Source organism: Botryllus schlosseri, chromosome 16 (genome assembly GCF_051294905.1).
Source record: "Botryllus schlosseri isolate E-star chromosome 16, Bs_hap1, whole genome shotgun sequence".
NCBI classification, from domain to species: Eukaryota; Metazoa; Chordata; class Ascidiacea; order Stolidobranchia; family Styelidae; genus Botryllus; species Botryllus schlosseri.
In genome coordinates this window covers 11,857,195-11,876,696 of record NC_137251.1, presented here as the reverse complement: position 1 = coordinate 11,876,696, position 19,502 = coordinate 11,857,195, and the positions used below count along the sequence as shown (strand labels likewise).

At 41.4% G+C, this 19,502-nt stretch overlaps 2 protein-coding genes across 3 annotated transcripts in view; both read left to right on the top strand.

Annotated features, from left to right (window-relative positions):
- Positions 1-597: 597 nt before the first annotated feature.
- LOC145459485 (integrin alpha-D-like) lies at positions 598-19,472 on the top strand. Of its 2 annotated transcripts, none has more exons than XR_013921432.1 (10): positions 598-785; positions 5,920-5,981; positions 6,396-6,529; positions 8,006-8,120; positions 9,479-9,656; positions 9,831-9,906; positions 14,604-14,746; positions 15,285-15,390; positions 15,934-16,038; positions 18,849-18,988. XR_013921432.1 is itself a non-coding variant. In XM_080338142.1 (10 exons), exons 1-10 carry the CDS (start codon positions 613-615, stop codon positions 18,977-18,979), a joined length of 1,236 nt encoding a protein of 411 aa, XP_080194268.1. In that variant the 5' UTR covers positions 598-612; the 3' UTR covers positions 18,980-19,472. The 2 variants fall into 2 exon arrangements, 1 of the variants encoding a protein (XP_080194268.1); XM_080338142.1 differs by having other exon boundaries at positions 15,921-16,038; positions 18,849-19,472.
- Positions 19,217-19,502, top strand: part of LOC145459476 (integrin alpha-X-like) — a 29,663-nt gene continuing 29,377 nt past the window's right edge. The window contains exon 1 of the mRNA XM_080338122.1: positions 19,217-19,315. The gene's annotated coding sequence lies outside the window, so the exon portion shown is untranslated. The remainder of the gene's footprint in view (positions 19,316-19,502) is intronic.

Here is a 19,502-nt window from a genome sequence, read left to right as displayed (position 1 = left end):
TAGGTGTCCTCATTTCACAATTTCGAATCTTGGAACGTGAGTTATATGCGTCACATCACACCAGCGTTGACGCAATCTACATCAAAAATCCAAAAATGATCATAAGATTTGATTCGGACACATCATTTGACGATAACTCGCATGATGCCCTGGGAGGTGAGCTCGTCATGATGTGTTGTCGACACTCCGCAATGATTACGCATTCTATATATTGAGTGCGTCAAATGCCCGTTGTTTGATCACCTTACCGCCATGTCGTGGCCTGACATACACATGAATGTCATCTGGCGATGCTATTCCATGCGTGCTTACTGTTCATTTGCTCGTCAAAATGAAGAGGTGAAAATTGCGGCCGAACCATCCGAGTGCATCGCGTACAATATTTCTTTTGTTAATGTTAGCACGCGTCACTATGCAGACAGGAAGAAATGAACCACGTCACCTAGCAGATCAGTATCTGCGCCGTTAAATTTTATGTTCACGATGCGGATAAACAGATAGCGTGAGCGTGAAGCAAGACTTTAACCAAGTTTGAAGAGCTCGACGGGCTTCGAACCGTCAGAAGTTACCTGAAACTGTTCTTCTTACCCTTTATTAACATTCTTTCAGACGATGTTTCTTCTAAATATCATTGGACTAGTTATATCACTGTTTCTGGGCGTTATTGATTCTTCCGAACTCGAGACCAGGAGTCCGCCTTTATTGACATTACCTCTTTCTGGGAAATCGACCAACTCGTTCTACGGTAACAGTATCCAAATCGTTAAGGGACAGGGGGCCGCAAGGTAAGTAACATCCGTTTATTTGCAATCTCGACGATTTTGCGATTAATGCTTGTGGTAATCATGTATTGGGTGATCAGGGATCTGATCACACGTCCGTACTGGTTTAATTCAAAGCGATGTCGATGTTGCTAGCCTAAGGTGATTTAGGTGATTTCTAACGCCTTTACTATAAAATGATATTTATATTTTCATAACAAAATAGTCGGTTTGCGCGGGTGAATCATGTATCATTCGCTTTCGGCAATAGGACGGCAATAGTACTTATGCACGAAAGAAGTATTTGTGTTGTTGGCTACATTGACGCAATATAACCGCACGTGTGGCTGACAGAAAATAACCTTCACGTGATATACCCGCAGCTCGATGCTTGGGAATCACTGCTCTAGTTATTGCAAGTTGCGTCGTCTATTTTGCTTCGTTTTGGAGGTTGATCACTTCGCTAACTCATAGCCATAAAGCACAAGTTCTCTGCGTCAAGCAGGCTATTACCGAGTAATACCTTCAAGCCTATTATCTCATTAGGTGAGCTCATTGAATGCAGCTGCACGAATACTTGAATAAGGACGGTTTGGATGACATATCGTTACCTTATTCGGCCGATTGTGAATTATATTGACTGGTTCAGTTCGACTTTTCGGTTGTCTCGTTTAATTCACTGAGTTCACTGTAACTAAATTAGCATAATACGTTGTTGATCCGAAATCAATCTAAATATTGTTCCCTGGAATCTACGAGTGGTTTAGTTACTGGCATAATAAAACACAGCTGTCATTTGCCTAGCCGTAGGTTATTTCTTTTACTTTGTATAGTTACTATAACGCCGTAGTTGCGCCGTAGAATCGGTAAGCTACTCTGGTACCATATCCAGCGGATTTGGTCGTCTCTGTATCAGACACGGTGTAATCGTAATCTTTAATTGCTATCAATCACGTCAGTTACAGCCTTTTCAAGTAATCGTAATCGATTATATTACATAGTAGCCTACATACTAATCGATTCCATCGTAAAGGTATGATTATACTCAACGCGAAAATCCGCGCAAAAGTAAAAAAGTTGAATAATCAAACCTTTTCAATGGAATGCCGGTATAGGGCATAGGCTATAGAGAGTACACGTGTCGGATTTGTAAACCCCACCTCCCATTAATACACCACGAGTATTCGCAATGCTGGTCTTCTCGTAACTAATGATTGAGATAACCACCGTCATTCCGTATGCCTGCCGCTCATGGACTGTTCAAGTGTTCATCAAAACACATCATCATAGCTCGTACAAAGAGGATGGTAATCACCACTCCATGCAAAATAGTATCGCAATTCTTCATGTATAATGTCTGGTGAACGCCGTTTGAGCGTTGGTGTGGACGAATATTTACATCGGACAAATGCCCCGTAACTGATTAAAAATTTGAAACTTCACACCTGTCAAATAAAAGATGATGATTTCCATATCAAATTATTAGAACGCAAATGTTCGATGATATAGAATTATAGATCATAATAATGATCGCGAGATTACATTTTCACCCGATCAAGACACACAATTTACAATGCTATACACAAGACACAAACACAATGCGATGTAATGAACAGATAGGATGGATACCGAAACGACCATTTGCGGTCTCTTAATCTATCAGCCACCTCGGCCTAGTGCCCGAAATCACAGTTTTTCGATGTTAATCTTTTCGGCGTTGGACGCTCTTTCTTGCTCTTTCCATTCGCTTCTTTTTGAGTACATTCTTCGTCGACCTTGTTTGTAAACTGAGACGAACCGAACAGAATTTCGATATCTAATGAAACGCATCTAAATGCGGTGTCGCATTTCGATACGACATTGTCCAATATCCATAAATTTCGTTCTGCTTTTATGTCGATCAGTATCGGGTAATGTCGTTAATGCGTTGCGTGCTGCGTGATGTAAATTGTGCAATGTGCATCACCATACCGTCTTTTGCGTCTTGATATGTGTTGCTTACCTTTGCCACAGCAACAAGCAAAGATTAGATATAATCGGCGTTCGAAACGATTTCATTTACATGTCTGTGACACATGGATGTGGAGATGCTACATTCATTTTAGCATAGTTAATTGAGCTGACAGGTGTTACTAGCCTACCTATTTCAAGAGCTGCTCACATAATTGAATGCGTGCATGTAAATAGCAAGTTAGCATGAAACGAATGGACGGGCTATGAAATACTTTTAAAACAATATTTAGCGAACTAACTCAAATCATTAATTTCCATCGCGTAAAAGCACCGAGGTTAGCAACGCCGACCAACGCATGGCATAGCAGAGCATATAAATAAGTGTATATTGTGTACTTTGTTACAGTACAGGAATTCCTTCAGTCAACAAGTGGCAGGATGATTTGACAAGACTTGTCAACTGCAACACTGATATAATTGAAATGACGGATTTAGGCTTCGGCTATCACATCCATCATATGTCGTCAATGTAGCTACTGGTGACACCGGGGATACTAGGTTGTTTCGCTGCATACTGGCTATCACAGCCATTCAGGACCGTAACAGCACTTCGTCAGCCCCCCTCCCTCCAAAAAAACGTTGGTCCTGGGCCCCCCATAGAGTGATGAACCGAAAATTTGGGGGCTTCGTTCCCTGACCCCCCTCAGAACGCATCTGCCGCTACTTTTCATCTACATTGGGTGTCCGTTTAGTAAGTGAGCTTGTGTCGCCTAAACGCGCTAAGCGCGAAAAATTTCTATAATTCACGACCAGAGATGGGCGGATTCCCAAATTTCGGGATCCGAATCTATCCGGATCCGGCTGGCAATGTAAGATTCGGAGTCCGGCTGTTGAAGGTCCAGCTTGGAATCCGAAAAATCCTGCCACAACAATGCTAATTAATCATATTGCAGCAAAAAAATCCGGCTAAAATCCGACCATCACCGCAAATTCAAAATCCGGATCCAATCCGGCCAGGTAAAAATTCAATGAAATCCTGCTCCGGCTCCGGCTCCTGAACCGGACTGTGGCCATCTCTGTTCACGACTGAATCGGTCAATATGATCGGGAATTGCATATATATTGCTATCAATTTTTATTCTCTCTCTGCTCATATAATCAGATTCACCGGTAGAGCTGAGTGAGGTGTGCTGGAAAAGGTAGGACCCCTAATAATAATTAAACATCTTCGGGCGTACCCGTTGGTATAATGACTTCGTTACATGATGCTATTTCTTCATTTGGTGATCTCCTATCTGCTATGTCAAAATATATTGAAATCACCTATAACGTACTAAACTATAAGAAGTATACTAATTGAAATTGGTACTTCTTTACTGTGGGGCTCAAATCGCCAGGACATGAACATTCGGGGCTAGCCATTTAGGCGCCCATGGATAATTAAACATACATTTTTGTGTAATTGTGTATAGGCCTATATATCTAAGTTTTCGGTCAGCACAAGAGCAGTCCGTTTCGGCCGAGGTGTTTTCGCTGCTGATCGTTCTGGCACACTTCTCGGAGTCGCACGTTACATGGCCTATAACCTCATATGTCTTGGTGCGTCGAGGCGCCGTAATGGCCGACACCGACGTGCCCATTTCCATAAATCTCGTGCATTTTTTGTTGGGTGAAGGGTACCCAATAATCAAGATATCTGATGACTATAAATCACGAAATAATTTTGAGCCCCCTTCTAGTTCGGCACCACCAATTGGGGGGTTTGGGGTGCGGCAGTTACGATCCTGCAGCCATTAACTCCCTTACATAATTGTTGAAGATCAATCATTATCGCCAGAATATATTTTCATCCCATCACGACAACGCTACACAAAAGACACAGTTTCATGTAAGATTCGTCGAAGTCGACATTATCTGGAACGCTTTAACTCGGACAATCCTAATGGAAAAGGGACGGGTGATAATGATGATGATGCTCACAAATGGCGAAGACAGAAGTTGTCGCGGGAGGCTTTTGTACCTGAGAAAGGCGCTGTCCTGCTGTGAGATAGGGCATTCTGCATTAGAAACTGTCACGCTCAAGGTGTTTCACAACCGAACAATGATAGCATAGAAACCACAAGGGCTGTCTGCGATCCGAAGTCCTCTACTAGTCAAGTTTATATGGATGTTTTCAATGTTCAGGTGGTCCTTCATGGCTGTCCAGTGTCCAGCTCACTGATATGCAACCGTAGGCTATGGAAGTTATCGAAATGCGGCAGTGAAGAGCAAAATGGTTGGACACCCCTGTCCTATAGCAATGGTTAAAACTGGAGTAACTCTCCTGGTTGGATTTCCCTGCATCTAGGTTTTCGAGTGTTTTGCCTATACATATGTGCTGCACGGTCATCACAGTTTACAGACGACATGGACCCCCCACCACGCCATGCATCTTTATCCCAATACTAACCTATAACAAGGGTATAGCCTGTGTTTTAAATGATGAATAACTACCGTTATACCTGAATAATCGATAGCATTCTAGGAGATTAAACGCTCGACGGATACGGGCATGAGTCAGGGGGAATCCGACTGGAAGTTAGTCAGTCGTCGTTTAAACGCAACGGTGTGACAATGCAATTTTGAGTGCGGGATGGACAATGGACATAACCTTTACCTATTAGTGTGCACGCAGCAAAAAAATTACGTGGAACCTGAGTTTAAGACGACATTCTCTGTTCTTGCGGGGATACCATCTAAAATGTTTCAGAAATAGTGCTTTGGCAGAAAATGAACGACTTCTGTAAACTCTAATAGTTTCGATGACTCAAATTAGCATTTTGCTCCAATACGAGATAGTATCCGAAACATTAATACCAGCACGCAGTCATTCAAAGCTGTAGCATCAGTATTTGGCTCATCGTTAATGTCAATCACGCCCCGCCATTGGTATCTGTGATAAACAGACCCACAGCCCTCGTTGTTAGCGAAGAAATCACGCAGCACCACCCTGAAAGGTGGACACAGGACCTTCTTCGCCCCTTGGACAAATCCGCGTTAGGAATGGCGTGTTTGGCTCGTTATCACCCTCCACATTGAAGTAGCATACCCCCAACCAGAGTCTTTAACACGCGACTACCCTAGTAGCATTTGATCGGCCCATATGTCCGATACACAGGAAAATCATTTTCCTGCTCGACCTATGACATGATTGCTTTCATTTTAGTATATACGTGACTGCCCCCAAGGGGAATCTGTCGATCCCCGATGCCGGAAGTACAGAAGGAGGTTCGTATGAAGGTTTTCATGAAATCCTTTCCACTATATAGTATAACTTGCTTAGTTTCGCTCCTTATTACGACAACCATTTATACAATGATTGCAGAATCAATGATCATTAACTTATTTCTAGGTTATTAAATCTATTATAAATCAGTATACTATTTGACGGCATTTGTGATTTGAGCTTCTTCTGAAATATGTACATTGGAATCAATTTCCAGTCACAGAAATCAATCTAATACTAATCCAGTACTACCGCTATTTCATATCCAGGCTACGTTATTTATACATGGCTTTATTATTATCTGATAGCCTGGATACAACGTGCTCCATTTAGAGATGCTAGTAATATCTAATATTTCATATTCGTATTGGTAGGCTACTTGATGGCAAGACGATGGCAATTATTATGTCTTTCAGGAAGAATATATAAATGTCCCATGAACTTCAATGTCGGTAGCGAGTCTACGTGTTCCATCAGAGGCATTCCTCCTGACATCCAACGTGATGACGTGTTCCCGCTGACATTCAACCACAAGAAACCATCCTTTCAGGTCAGTTTCACGATTATGCCTTGGACAATATCGGAATTTGTGGAGATGCGAAGGATTTTTAACTACAGTTACAGTCCATAATTACCATATGGATATAAAGTACACAGTACGATCTGATGACCTATCGACACCGCCCAGAGGCGTGGACACTCCTACCCGTGGACGAATTTTGACCCTTGCGGACAATTCTGACCGTTTGTGCATACTTTAATTTAAGATACTAAAGAAGTAACAATACTACCATCGATTCAATTTCATTATGCCAGCATTACGAGGGGAGTCTTGCCAAGGACAATCCAATATATACTAAGCACTTACCTGGCAGGTGCGCAATTAGTGCTGATATATTGTTTAGCAAAACCAAGGTCCTCATCCGGATATCAAGTTCAAAGTCAAGTCGTAATCGAAATCATGCAGTCATTCGATATCATGCACACCCGTTCAGGTCAGAGTCCGGTGTATTGACCAAACAAGTCACATGTTGCGTGCTGTTTAAAAATTCCACATCGAAATCCAAATACTCCATAGTCGTAAATCGAATTCGAATGCAATGCGAACACGGCCGGAATTGTCGAAACTTATGTTTCCAAAACCTAGTACATAGATGGGTGCGCAAGGGTTGTCAATGCCGATTGGTTGTCACTTACACCAATTTTCCGGGGTTCCTGATGCGGGATGCTTGAAGCAGATATGCTGAAGGTACTTAAGCAGGGATTGTTAAGAGTTAGACCTCAAAACTACTCGAAACATGAGTACGAATCGTGAGACCAGAAAATTACTCCGATGAGTAGTTGGAGTAAGAAAAATCTGGACGTGGGAGGTCGCGTACGTATGTCAGTCAATCGCCGCTGACGTCTTTAAAATTGCAACAGAATCATTAACTATACTTTTTCGCAACAAAATAGGTGTTGATTACTAAATGTATTATTTTACAATGTCGCGGCTACATCGCCTGGTTGTCTCGAGGCTTTCCCTCATCTCTCATAAAAAAGATCGATATCTTCCCAAACGCTTTCTACTACTTGACATAATATAAATATATATATCTAGATAGATAGATAAATATATCATGGGTATATAGTAGTGTTGTTGAAGTAGAAGTAGCCTGACAACGTGAATACTCGAATACGTTCCGGATACTCCGGTAATAGACAAGTTTATCGTTGTTGGACATCTCGGAAATTGTGTGGCCCGTTGAGATATGATATTACGTAATTGTAACCCCCGACGAACAGGTTTGTCCAGTCCTGGTATAGCCCATGGTTACACTTTGTTCGAGTCGTCGGAATCAGAGTCAATAGTCGGAGTTTTTGTTTCGTGATCCGGAATCGAATTGCATTAGGATTTGTGTATCTCCGTAGCCTCAAATTCATAATATTCGTTGTCGTCGTTATGCCATTGAAATATCTGTATTGTCTTCCCATATAATACAACTATATATGCTATTTATATACTTCGAACGTAACATATTCTCAGGCTTGTTCCCCGTCGAAAACCGTCGAGTGTGATAAGGTTCCTCTTACCCCGGGAATCTGTTACAAGAGCGAAGACGACGGAGACACTTGGACTCAACTTAATAATGACACCGCGTGTAAGTCACCTTGATTTCACTATACCAGCAACCTCAGCGACAACCAGCAACCTCAGCGATAAAGTCAATTCCCGTACGGATCGCGCGAAGCAACGTCAATTTCGTTTTCGTGACTCGGCCAAAAGTCAACTGCGTGGAGCTAACTCAATCACCTCAGAGGACCAAATGTTATTATATCACGCCGAAGTTGATTCTTATCATTTCCATGAACTGTTCAATCAAACTTCCATTATCGATTCATAGTCAAGTCGGTCGGTGCACATATGAGCATCAGGGCTCTTCAAAAATGACTTTTTTTCTCAAATCGTACTGGCTACTTGATAAAATTGTTAGGTTACCTTATTTAAGCCTACACACAAAATTTAGTTCAATTCCAGCCAGTAACCGCTTTGCTACAGGAGAAGAAAGTTTCTATTTATTATATTAAAATAAATAATAAAAAATTTGAAAATTTTCTGTTCACCCCATGAAAGTGTTAGGCTGTCTATAGAAACGATGCTCACCAAATTTGGTTCAATTGCAACCACTGGAAGCGGAGTTATTGCCGTCGAAAACTTTGGATTATGAATAAAATAGTATTTACGGTGACCGATTGTTTGTTTATTTATTATAGCTGTGATCACCGTAAATACTATTTTATTCAAATCAAAATTTTTCGACGGCAATAACTCCGTTTCCACTGGTTGGAATTGAACCAAATTTGGTGAGCATCATTTCTATAGACAGCCTAACACTTTCATGGGGTGAAGAGAAAAATTTCAAATTTTTTATCATTTAATTTTATATAATAAATAGAAACTTTCTTCTCCTGTAGCAAAGCGGTTACTGGCTGGAATTGAACTAAATTTTGTATGTAGGCTTAAATTAGGTAACCTAACAATTTTATCAAGTAGCCAGTACGGTTTGAGAAAAAAAGTCATTTTTGAAGAGCCCTAATGAGCATACGACATTTGAGTATATGGTTTAAAATTAGGATCAGGGCTGGTTTAGCATTATAGATGTGGAGTTATCGGTTATGTTAGGCATATGTTTTGCGGTAGAGTTATCGTAAAGATTGATTTGTGGGTTACGGCTGGGGTAGGGTTGGCTTTGAAGCTAAAACGTCACATGCTCAAGTGTGGCAAGCTCAACTGTCGTTTTTCATTGAGTCACATGCTCAAATGTGAAGCAACACTTGAAAATGTCAACAGCTCTTCTTGTGCTTAGGGTGACGTGTTTCGTAGTAAAGCCACATTTCTTTACTGGGGTGTCTTGGTGATCACTGTATATGGTACAATACTGTTCCTCACTTTCCGCTCCTATTATCGAAGCTTTTCCTACTGTATACTTGTTCACGAAACGTTTCATCATGTTTTTAGCTTGTCCGTTGGCGGACGTCGATATGATATTCGTCTTGGATGGCTCGTATTCAATCGGAGACGCCAATTTCGAATTGGTGAAACAGTGGGTGATCAACCTATCCTCCCAGTTTCGGATAGAGAGAGGAAATGTTAGAGTGGGCGTGATCCAATACTCTCACTTTTTCGACGGTTCCATGTAAGTCCTCATTCAGAAAATAGCCTTAAGGTGACCGCGGCTTATCGTGGCAGAATATTGAAAACTGTGTTGTAGTATCACTGGCTACCTTGGCTGCTTTTAATCTCCGTTTTTCGAGAGGTCGCCAGAGCAATAGACATTAGTCCCACATTTATAAGTGTCATTCATTTACAGCGAAGACGATAGCTCCCAGCCATACATCAAAACGGAAGTGGAGCTTGGGAGCCAGATGTCAACGGTATCACTTGAGGTATTTGTCACATGAACTCGGGCTACACCAGTGTTTTCCAAAGTGCATGAGCGATTTTGAGAATCATGTCGCGAAAACTTAAGAATGGGTCGAAAGTGATAGACTGTATATTATATTACCTGTTTGGTTCATATTTAAATCGATCAGGAGTGATAGAAATTCTCCACTTCCCTCCACTTCATATATAGAGCGACGCATCGTTGATGTGCGTCCAAAACACATTTCACTTGACAATATTATCTATGCAGAAATTGATATTTATTATGAACAAAATTTTTAAATAGAAATAGTATAAAAAACAAAACAACTTGTAAAATTAGATGTAACCACCTACTTCAGTATTACAAAAATATAGAAACAACTGAGGAACGAGCGGAGCTCCGAAAGCTCGTGTGACAAATAAAATTATTACTCTGTAAGTGGACGTTAAATAAGGTGTGAAGGCACCTAATATCCTAATATTATCTTTATCGTTTGCAATCGGTTCAACAAAAAATATAAGTAGGCCTACTTTTTTCAGCTGATCAAGACACACACATAATGTACAATGCAATAAGACACAATGCGATGTAATGAACAGATAGGAGGATGCCGAACGACCAGTTGCGGTCTCTTAAACTGGCATTCACCACAACCAAGTTGCAGTTCTTTTTCAATGTTAATCTCTGATTCCTCGGCCCTTTCTTACTCCATCCATTTCTTGTAAGTGCGTTCTTTCATCGGCTCTTATTCTGGACTTTTTGTTGCCGTATGAACACAGACACGGGAGAGTGAAGCCCAGATAAACCCCCCGACGCGAAATCGAACCCAGCCAGAGCTATACTTACCAATCAAGAACCAGTGTTGGGATGACTCGAGTCATGACTTGACTCGAGTCAGACTCGAGTCACCTTTTTCGTATGACTTGACTTGACTCGAGTCACTTGGCTAAAATGACTTGACTTGACTTGACTCGGCGTATCAGAAATGTGGATTGACTCGTGACTCGAAGCAAAATTCACGAGTCATTTTCAAGTCATCAAGTAATCGGTGTCGATAAAATTCAGTGTATCTTGCATATGGTCGGATTGTTTGCGAAATACTGGTGTAACCCGTGAGAGCGACCAATCATTCAATGATCGTGCGTTTTACTTAGCCTCCATTGTTCTCTCACACATAAATTGACCGCAAACGAAGTGATCCAAACTTACAGCTTACGTTATCGTGAACTAGTATAGTAAAATATTTGAATAACATAATGTCTATTTCTATTCTCTGTTCTTACTAGGGATGGTGTGAACCTCTGAAAGGTTCGGGTTCGTGTGAACGCGAACCTTTTTGAAAGGTTCTGTGTGAACACGAACGTGAACCTCGTGACGTCACGTGACGTCATATCGCTAGTTTCATCTCTATCTTTCAATGAAGCGATAACCTATTTTAATGTACACGATACCTAGCGACGACTCGGGCCACATAAGGCCACAATGCTGAAGTACATATTGGCGTTTTAAACGCCGCTAAATGTATCAACTGAGGTAATGAAAGGATATAATACTCCCATAAAATAGATATCTTCCGTCGCTTTGCCAACAATTTCGACGAGGACTTACGAAGAAATAGAAGCTTACGCCTTAAAGGTCTAGGCCAGACTTGACAATGTATTCGGCGTCTGGGTATTGCTACATTGATATTGAGCAGAGTCTAAAATGGGTTTCTATACTTGCTACCGATATTACCCCATTAACAAGTTCTACAGCAGTTGCCAACACCTCAATCGCACGGATTTGGTTTTAATGATGCAGTAAAGATATCAAATCAAGATTGACCCCGTACGCCTGCTAGATTTTTTGCATCAGAAAACGATATCACTCTCATTGATTGGTTGAATAAGCATCATTTGCTGACTACGTATTCCGCTCGTGATGTTGTGTGATTGCGGCTCAAGCTCACGGCAGAGTGTCACTAAATATCCACAAACGGAAAGCTGGATATTTCGAGCAAACTTTTGTAACAAAGCAAATAAAACTTTTGAGATTGTCAAGGTTCATGCTCGTTTAGTGTTGATTTTTAATGCTGCCAGCGCCATACATAGAGTGGCCCACAGTTGAAATGTAATAAATTTGAACCAAAGATGTTACAATGGAGTTAAAATTGTAATTTATGAAAAAGGTTCACAGTGCAGAACCTACCGAGGTTCTGTTGTGAACGCGAACCTCTAAATTTCCGAGGTTCACACACAGAACGCGAACGTGAACCTCGCGTTCACACCATCCCTAGTTCTTACCTTAACCAAGCCTCTTGTTTTATTGAAATCGAATTCGAATATAGTTTATATAGTCCTCAACCATTGGCGCCCCTCGAATTGTATCATATCAATTTGTAAATGGGTAATGTAGTGCATCTTATCAATTCGTTTCTCTATTCTCTATTTTGGCCGGTAACTATAAACTGAGGCTGTGCAATTAGACTACTTCCGTAGTTCAGCAGTGCTACGTATATGTGAGCGATACAGCGCTTTCTTACGTGTATATTTACCTATTTATTCGTTCTTTGGTTCAGAAACAGCTAGCAAAATGCAATGACGTAATCATGCCTCATACTTCAAAAAGGCAACTTGACTTGAATTGTGACTTGACTCGTGACTTGACTTGACTTGACTCGACTTGACTCGAGTCACCTCCAAAAATCGAGTGACTTGACTTGACTCGAGTCACCTTCGAAAATCGAATGACTTGACTTGACTCGAGTCAAAATGTGCAATGACTCGAAATGACTCGTGACTCGAAGGTAGTGACTTGATCCCAACACTGTCAAGAACGTGGATAGCTATATCGTTGTTTGTAATTCTAGTTTGTAATTGTGAATGAATGTCTCATCCACAACTGTTCATTTCGTGCCGTAGATCAGGAAGACAATGTGCATTTGAAAACTGCGTTTTGAAATGGGCGTCGCCATTTCTGCTCTGCTCTTTAATTAATCAACGTATCGAACAATTCAAGATTTCGAGTCGGGTACATAGAATTCGCGAGCGATAGTGGCCGCAGGCGTGACAGTAACTTAAATTTGATGATTTTGAAAAGAGGAGGTCCGAGCCCCTAAACATGAAGACGGCGTTGTCTTTACCTCTCAAAGACATGTTTATAATTATTGTGGCCATGACGAAAAAAATTAACCAACAAGTCGCTTCAATATTGATAAATTAAGTGCAAAAATAAATATTTGGCAAATAGCCATATCTTAAATAGCCATAGGTTCCCGACCACTGCACTAATCCATGGGATTCGTAGTGTGCGCATATATTCTCTGCTCACATGCTTAGCTGAAACCAACAGCATACTATACAGCACCACATCCCCGCTGCAGGATGTGACATATCATACGTCAGAGACGTGGGGTTAGGGGTGGCAAGTGAGGCAGTGCCTCACATGTCAGGGATGAGTGAAGGAAAATTGTGAAACTATCAATGAATATTGGTATTTTCTATCGATGTTTATGAATGACTAGATTTTGAACATTTACACTACCAAAATCACGGAACTTTCACATTCATTATTCTAAAATGAAGCGCGAAAGGGGTGGTAAGGCAATGGTGAGGCACATACGGGCTAACCGTTCCCTGTGATAGCGAAAGTCATCGCAAATAGCTTACGATTTATAATCACTGATTTAATCGAATGCAACTATCGCACTGATCGCGGAAATATAAATATTGATCGACTTCTCAAGTATTCGGCGTAACATAACGTTACGCTACAAACCTACATTTTAACGGCGGTACTAGAAAGCTGCATACGAATCAAGAACATGAATAGCTCTGGCGTTGTTTTTATTTTGAATTTGTTTTTGCGAATGTCACTTCCAAGTCAGTTCATTTCTCGGTGTACATCAGGAAGACTATTTGAAAACTGCATGGTCATTTTGGTCATACAAGCGTCGCCATATCTGCTATTCCCTTTCATCAATCAAGGTATACCGTAACTTAAATTTGTGGATGTAGAAAATGGGGTTACGTGCGCTTAACCCTGGATACTCTACTGTCTTGAACTCTCAAAGACATGTTTATGCTGTCCCGAGAATATTTATATTCTAGCCGTTATGACAATTTACTAACAAATTGCAATAATATTGAGAAATTAAGTACAATATTGAAGATCTGTGAAATAGCCACAGCTGATACCCAAAAGAGCCATATATGGCTCGCGAGCCATTAGTTCCTGACCCCTGCCCTGGGGTGTACCAACATTCTAAAAGGGTGCACCACTCAGATGGGGTGTACTGGGGTGCATCAGATCCGCATTAAATGGAGCGATGACTAGCTATCACAATAAATAGGCAAGTTTATGCTTCAGGACATGTTGAATAGGGGTGCAATATATCGTGGATTGTCCATTGTCCATGTTCATATTAGCTGTACACAGCTTGTAAATTACACCAAAGACCTGTAGCGTTTAGGGGGGATAAAGACATGTCGAGCTCGAGGAGTCAAAAAGTCTGGGACCACTGAGCTATAGACTACATACTTTACGCCTTTTGTCTCTGCTGGGTAAATGCAGGGATATCCCTGGGTAAATGTTACCAGACGGTATGGCACTCTTATCCTCGAAGTATTTTTATATATTCGCTGTGGCGCATGTGTAACCAAGTGGTCCAGATGGCCGCTCATGTCGTACTTTCAATCTCTGGAAACACACATTTATATCCGCTTTTGAATGTTTCAGAATGCCATATCGCAAATAAGATTGCAGAACTTCAGTACATATACAGCTGCGGCCTTGAGGAAAACCGTGCGGGACTTTCGAAGATCAGAGCGATGGGTGGACCGGTCAGTGTCGAAGGTCCTTGTTCTGCTGACCGATGGAAGGTAGGGGCGCGCTGGTGCGCGTGACGTTAATCCGATCTCGTTTCAATGAAATGTAAAGCGATGAATTTGCAACACTTTGTCATTGTTTGACCACGATGTTACGTTTTCAACGCGCATCCGATAGTTGTATCTTTATTAAGGGACCGGCGTGTGTAGAGTGTAGACAAGTTGAGGTCATACTTTTTGATCTTGCTTCACCATATCAAATAGATAAATAGGGTGCGACGCCACAGTAGTTCCAGCTGTTCCAAGAACGGTATAAAATGGCGCCGAATAAGTTGAAACGTGTAATGTATCCCAATAATGGGACGTATTCAAATTACAGCAGGGACGCATTAACGCACATGGTGAGCCGCTGTTTAGTATTCTTGACACGATTCCATTACTCCGTTGCTATACGTGAAAGAATCATTCGTCATAACGCCCATAATCGTGTGCAACAAAATATGCTAACCCGCATTGGACCAATCACATCAGATATAGGTCTCCATTCGGATAAACTTATATCGGTCCGTCTGACGATCTCTGCATTTTCCAGCGCAACGGACAAAGATCGTTTGCCGGAAATTTCGAAAAAGATTCGCGATCTGAATATCATTGTTTTTGCAGTAGGAGTTGGTGACGCCAATCAAACGCAATTGCGCGTAAGTGTATACCATTAGTTTCCTAAATTCTATAGTATGTTATTACATACATGTAAGGTATATTATATGTAATCAAAATGTCGATTATAAGTCACCAGCCTTCTGTTATGGAAGGGGTTTTAAACGTGGGGCCCATCGTCTAGTTTCAAGAGGTTGGTAAAATGACAACGTTGAAGATTGAACTTCAACTAGTCGCTCCATATTCGTTTCGTATATTTAAATGACAACGAACAATCCAGGTAAAACAACTTGCTTTTTATGCTTCAAATTTTGACAAGTAGGAAATTATAATCTTGGGATATGTTTGGATTACCTTTGAGTGAAATTGTCATAAAAACCCGATGATATAGTCTCCGTATTGAAGTAATTAAATATATTTTAGAAAATTGCACCGATGTGAGGTGTCATTAACTACTTTGCGTTAGTCTCGAGGACCCACCCAGCAATTTAGAATGATGACAGGCAGTAACACATCAAGCCGCGACGGCTCGATCGACGCCGTGGACGATTATCCAACTTATTTATCACAGACCATTGCTACAGGAGACGCATTTTCAACAGAGAGAGTTTATGACGTAGGCGGATTCGGTGGACTGGATGCAATCATTTCTACTCTGACGGCGCAGATTGTCAAAGTCGCGTTGGAAGGTATAGCCTTGCTCGCCTGCAATTTAGCACGAATTCGGCGTGTGAACGATGGGTGATCGACTGACCGGTTGATGTTAATGCAACGTTTGTTGTTAAAGCCTGATCGCTCTTGTGACATGCATCTGTCGGTATTTTCTGGCGCGATCGTGTCTTTTCGAACATGTTCTTACATCCGACGCCAATAGAAACTAATTTATAACCAGGGTAACATGCTCGCAAGTAACATATCACTAATAAATGCGGATATTTATAGGCAAATTATAACGGAATAGGATTTATTTGCACTAGATTAGAAGCACTAACGAATTATTTATAAGATAGTGTCACTATTGAATAATACACGGTGTTTGCGATAACAATACCATATAGACCAGGGGCGGGCAACATACGGCCCGCGAAGGGATTTTGTCCGGCCCGCGGACTGTTTTACGTCTAACATGATAATGTGACCCGCGGCCCCAGTCTGCCGAGATTCCCCACTACTTGCTTACTAGGTTCAATTTTAATGTCTGTGTGTGTGCGCAGCGTGCGAGAGTGGAGCTTAGGGTAGAGTGGGGTAAGACGCACCGGCGAGGTAAGACGCCTACCATCAATATATTAGAACAAAGCTAGCGTTGAATGCGTCACAGTATTGCAAATATCGCCTAATGGTCAGACGAAACTGCCACTTTGATTTCCACGCCCTAATGAAGATTTGTAACGTTTTATGAGAATTTATGACTTTTACGCATATTATTAGAAAGAGAGCCTTTTATAACCAAGTGAAATGTCATATTCAACGGATGCTGCAGATAGTTTTCCGGTCTTCTTTATGATTTACCAGCGCGTAGTTGGATTGAAGCCAAAGTCCGGAGGCGAATTCACATAATAACCGCTTGGTAGCTGATCGGCAAACAATGGCAACCTCGATGCTAAAACGCCTACCCCTACCATGGGGTAAAACGCCCCACCCCTTAAAGTCCAGTAAATATGGATTGAGTAGCCGTTTATGGGTTCCTCAAGGATGCCTTCTCGGAGAACGTCATTTCTATTGAAATTGCTATTCGACTGGCGAATATTGGCTATCCCTCTGACTAAACAAGATACATTTCAAGAAATTCCGACTTTGTTTTTTGAATTATTATAATCAGTTGGTATTTCTGGATGGAATTTGTTTTCAAAAGAATCAGTACGCCATGATGAGGCGGAGAAACTTGTATAGATCTGTATGTGGATTAAATATTCATCGGTTACTGAGTGCCATGCGGTATTTAGTAGGGTATGACTGGGTGAAACGCCAATGGAGGCGTTTTACGCCACCCATGTAGCAAAACGTCAAATTGAAGGACATAGATGAATGATAATTTTACATATGATAATTGATACTTGGACTTTCCAGACGATTGTGGTAGAGTGGGGACGATATCTCACGTGCAAATTCCGAAATTCAATTCGGTTTGACTAGTTTGGTGGATATTATGACGTTTCCCGCTTAAGGTAGACGCGTTGCCCCACTCTACCCTACGCATAAATTCGTTGAAGCGAGAAGACTTGCATTATCGGCGTTTACGATGTACTCAACCTAATGTCGTTTGTGGTAATCATGGTGTTTGTCGACTACAATGATCATTGACACCAGGCTGATATTTCTTATTTTTGATTCCGTAACATGCCGACATGTAGCACGGCACACTTTTAGGCTTTTGTAAGTCACCGCTTATGCCAGTGGTTACCAACTCAAAACGGGTCTCGGCCTCTCGGGCCACTATTCAAATTTCGTAGAGGAAGCAGGACGCATGAATTCAATATCAATATTATTTAGGCCACACTGTTGAAATACAACTCTATCTCGTCCCCTACTCAATCCTAATGAATTGATATCTTTGTAAATTTGGGGTACTGGACTTATCGAACGCCTTGAAATCTAAAATAAGGATTGCACCGTGTGTTGATTGATCAGAGAGAACCAGACATGGTGGCGCCTGTACGACAACGCTATTCTCAAATCCACGTTGCCTTCGTCATTATCAGCGAGAAATGACTGTGAAGTGACATTGCTGTCGTTAACATGCATTAAACACGATTTACTCCTTGTATATGTGGATAAATGGGCGAATAATGTATCGATTCAGCAATCCGGCCCGTCAAGTACTTAATTTTCCTATATCCGGCCAGCCGACTGGAGAAGTTTCCCGCCCCTGATATAGACCAAGGGTTCGTAAACTGGGGTTCACGGGTCCCTTACGTCCAAGGACCCCTTATAGGACTCGCAAACAAATGTTATGGGGTCCGCGGAGTCGCAATATCATCAAGAAACTGCAAAAACATATTATCCTTTGAGAATGATGTCGTGAGTTGGACTGTAACTACCTTGTCTAGTCATTATTTATCTTATTTTATCCATGGAATAGCGTAAAAGGAGTTGAGCTTGATGCGATGTCCTTCCAGTCATCGACTTCTGTAATTTTGAGAGTATGCCCCATCGCCAACAAAACATGACGGCTTCCGCGACCAAAAAAGTTCAAGTTTCTCTGGTACGGACAGAAAGCTAGAAAACTTGGTAATCGCCTGACATTGATATAATACATGAATACAGTATATGCACATGGAAAAGAACAATTTGGTAGCTTATGTACTGTTGTCCTTACTAGTTATATTATTACCAGCAGTTTCAGAAGTTGAATATTTTCTCACGACATAGGTACACTAGGTAGTAGACGTTGATGCCTCGAAACATCCTAGAAGGTGACTTGATCGTTGCTTGAAATCGGATGATGCATGGTTTTTAACAAAATAGGAATATCTATCGCTGTACATTCCTTCTTGTTTAGGTAACACCAACAGTCACACATCGTCTTCTAACTTGGAAAACTCCATGGCGGGGATCGCCATAGATTCATCTTCCGAGGTAAGAAGCCATGATAGATTAATCCGAACTAAATGGTTGCGAGCTGCGTGGTAGATGTGCGGTAGTGCGCGTGACTGGCTGGGGTATATGTACGCGAGTATGGGCGAATGTTTGTGAAGCGAGTGTGTTGCCAATTGCGCCCTCGCGTTAGGTTCGATTCGCAAGACATAATTAGCCAGGATATTCAACTACATGAAGAAAATGAACTTCAAGTGAACCTGTTCATAACGATGTTACTCTTCGAAAGGCAGCAAAAGAGAAACAGGTAGATTTTATCGCATTGTATTGTCCTTAATAACTTAAATAACATATGTCTTTACATTTGATTAGCATCCTTAATTTGTCTATTTCAGCGTTCACCCCTGGTCACAAGCAGAATTTCGGCATCATGTAGCTTTTCAGGAAAACAATTAGCCAGATGGCAATATGAGGCACCGGGATAAGAAGTTGAACATTGTGTACAAATGACGACGTTTAGTTGGTCAGCAGCTTCTGAAATATCACGGTTAGGGGTCCAAGAAACCATCCAGCAACATCAGGGGTTCTTGGAGATAAAATGTTAAGAACCACTGTCCTA

Coding starts and splice junctions, on each gene's coding strand:
- LOC145459485 (XM_080338142.1), top strand. CDS start 613: ATGTTTCTTCTAAATATCATTGGACTAGTTATATCACTGTTTCTGGGC. Junction 14,747..15,284: donor GTTCTGCTGACCGATGGAAG/GTAGGGGCGCGC, acceptor TGCATTTTCCAG/CGCAACGGACAAAGATCGTT. Junction 16,039..18,848: donor TGTCAAAGTCGCGTTGGAAG/GTATAGCCTTGC, acceptor CTTCTTGTTTAG/GTAACACCAACAGTCACACA.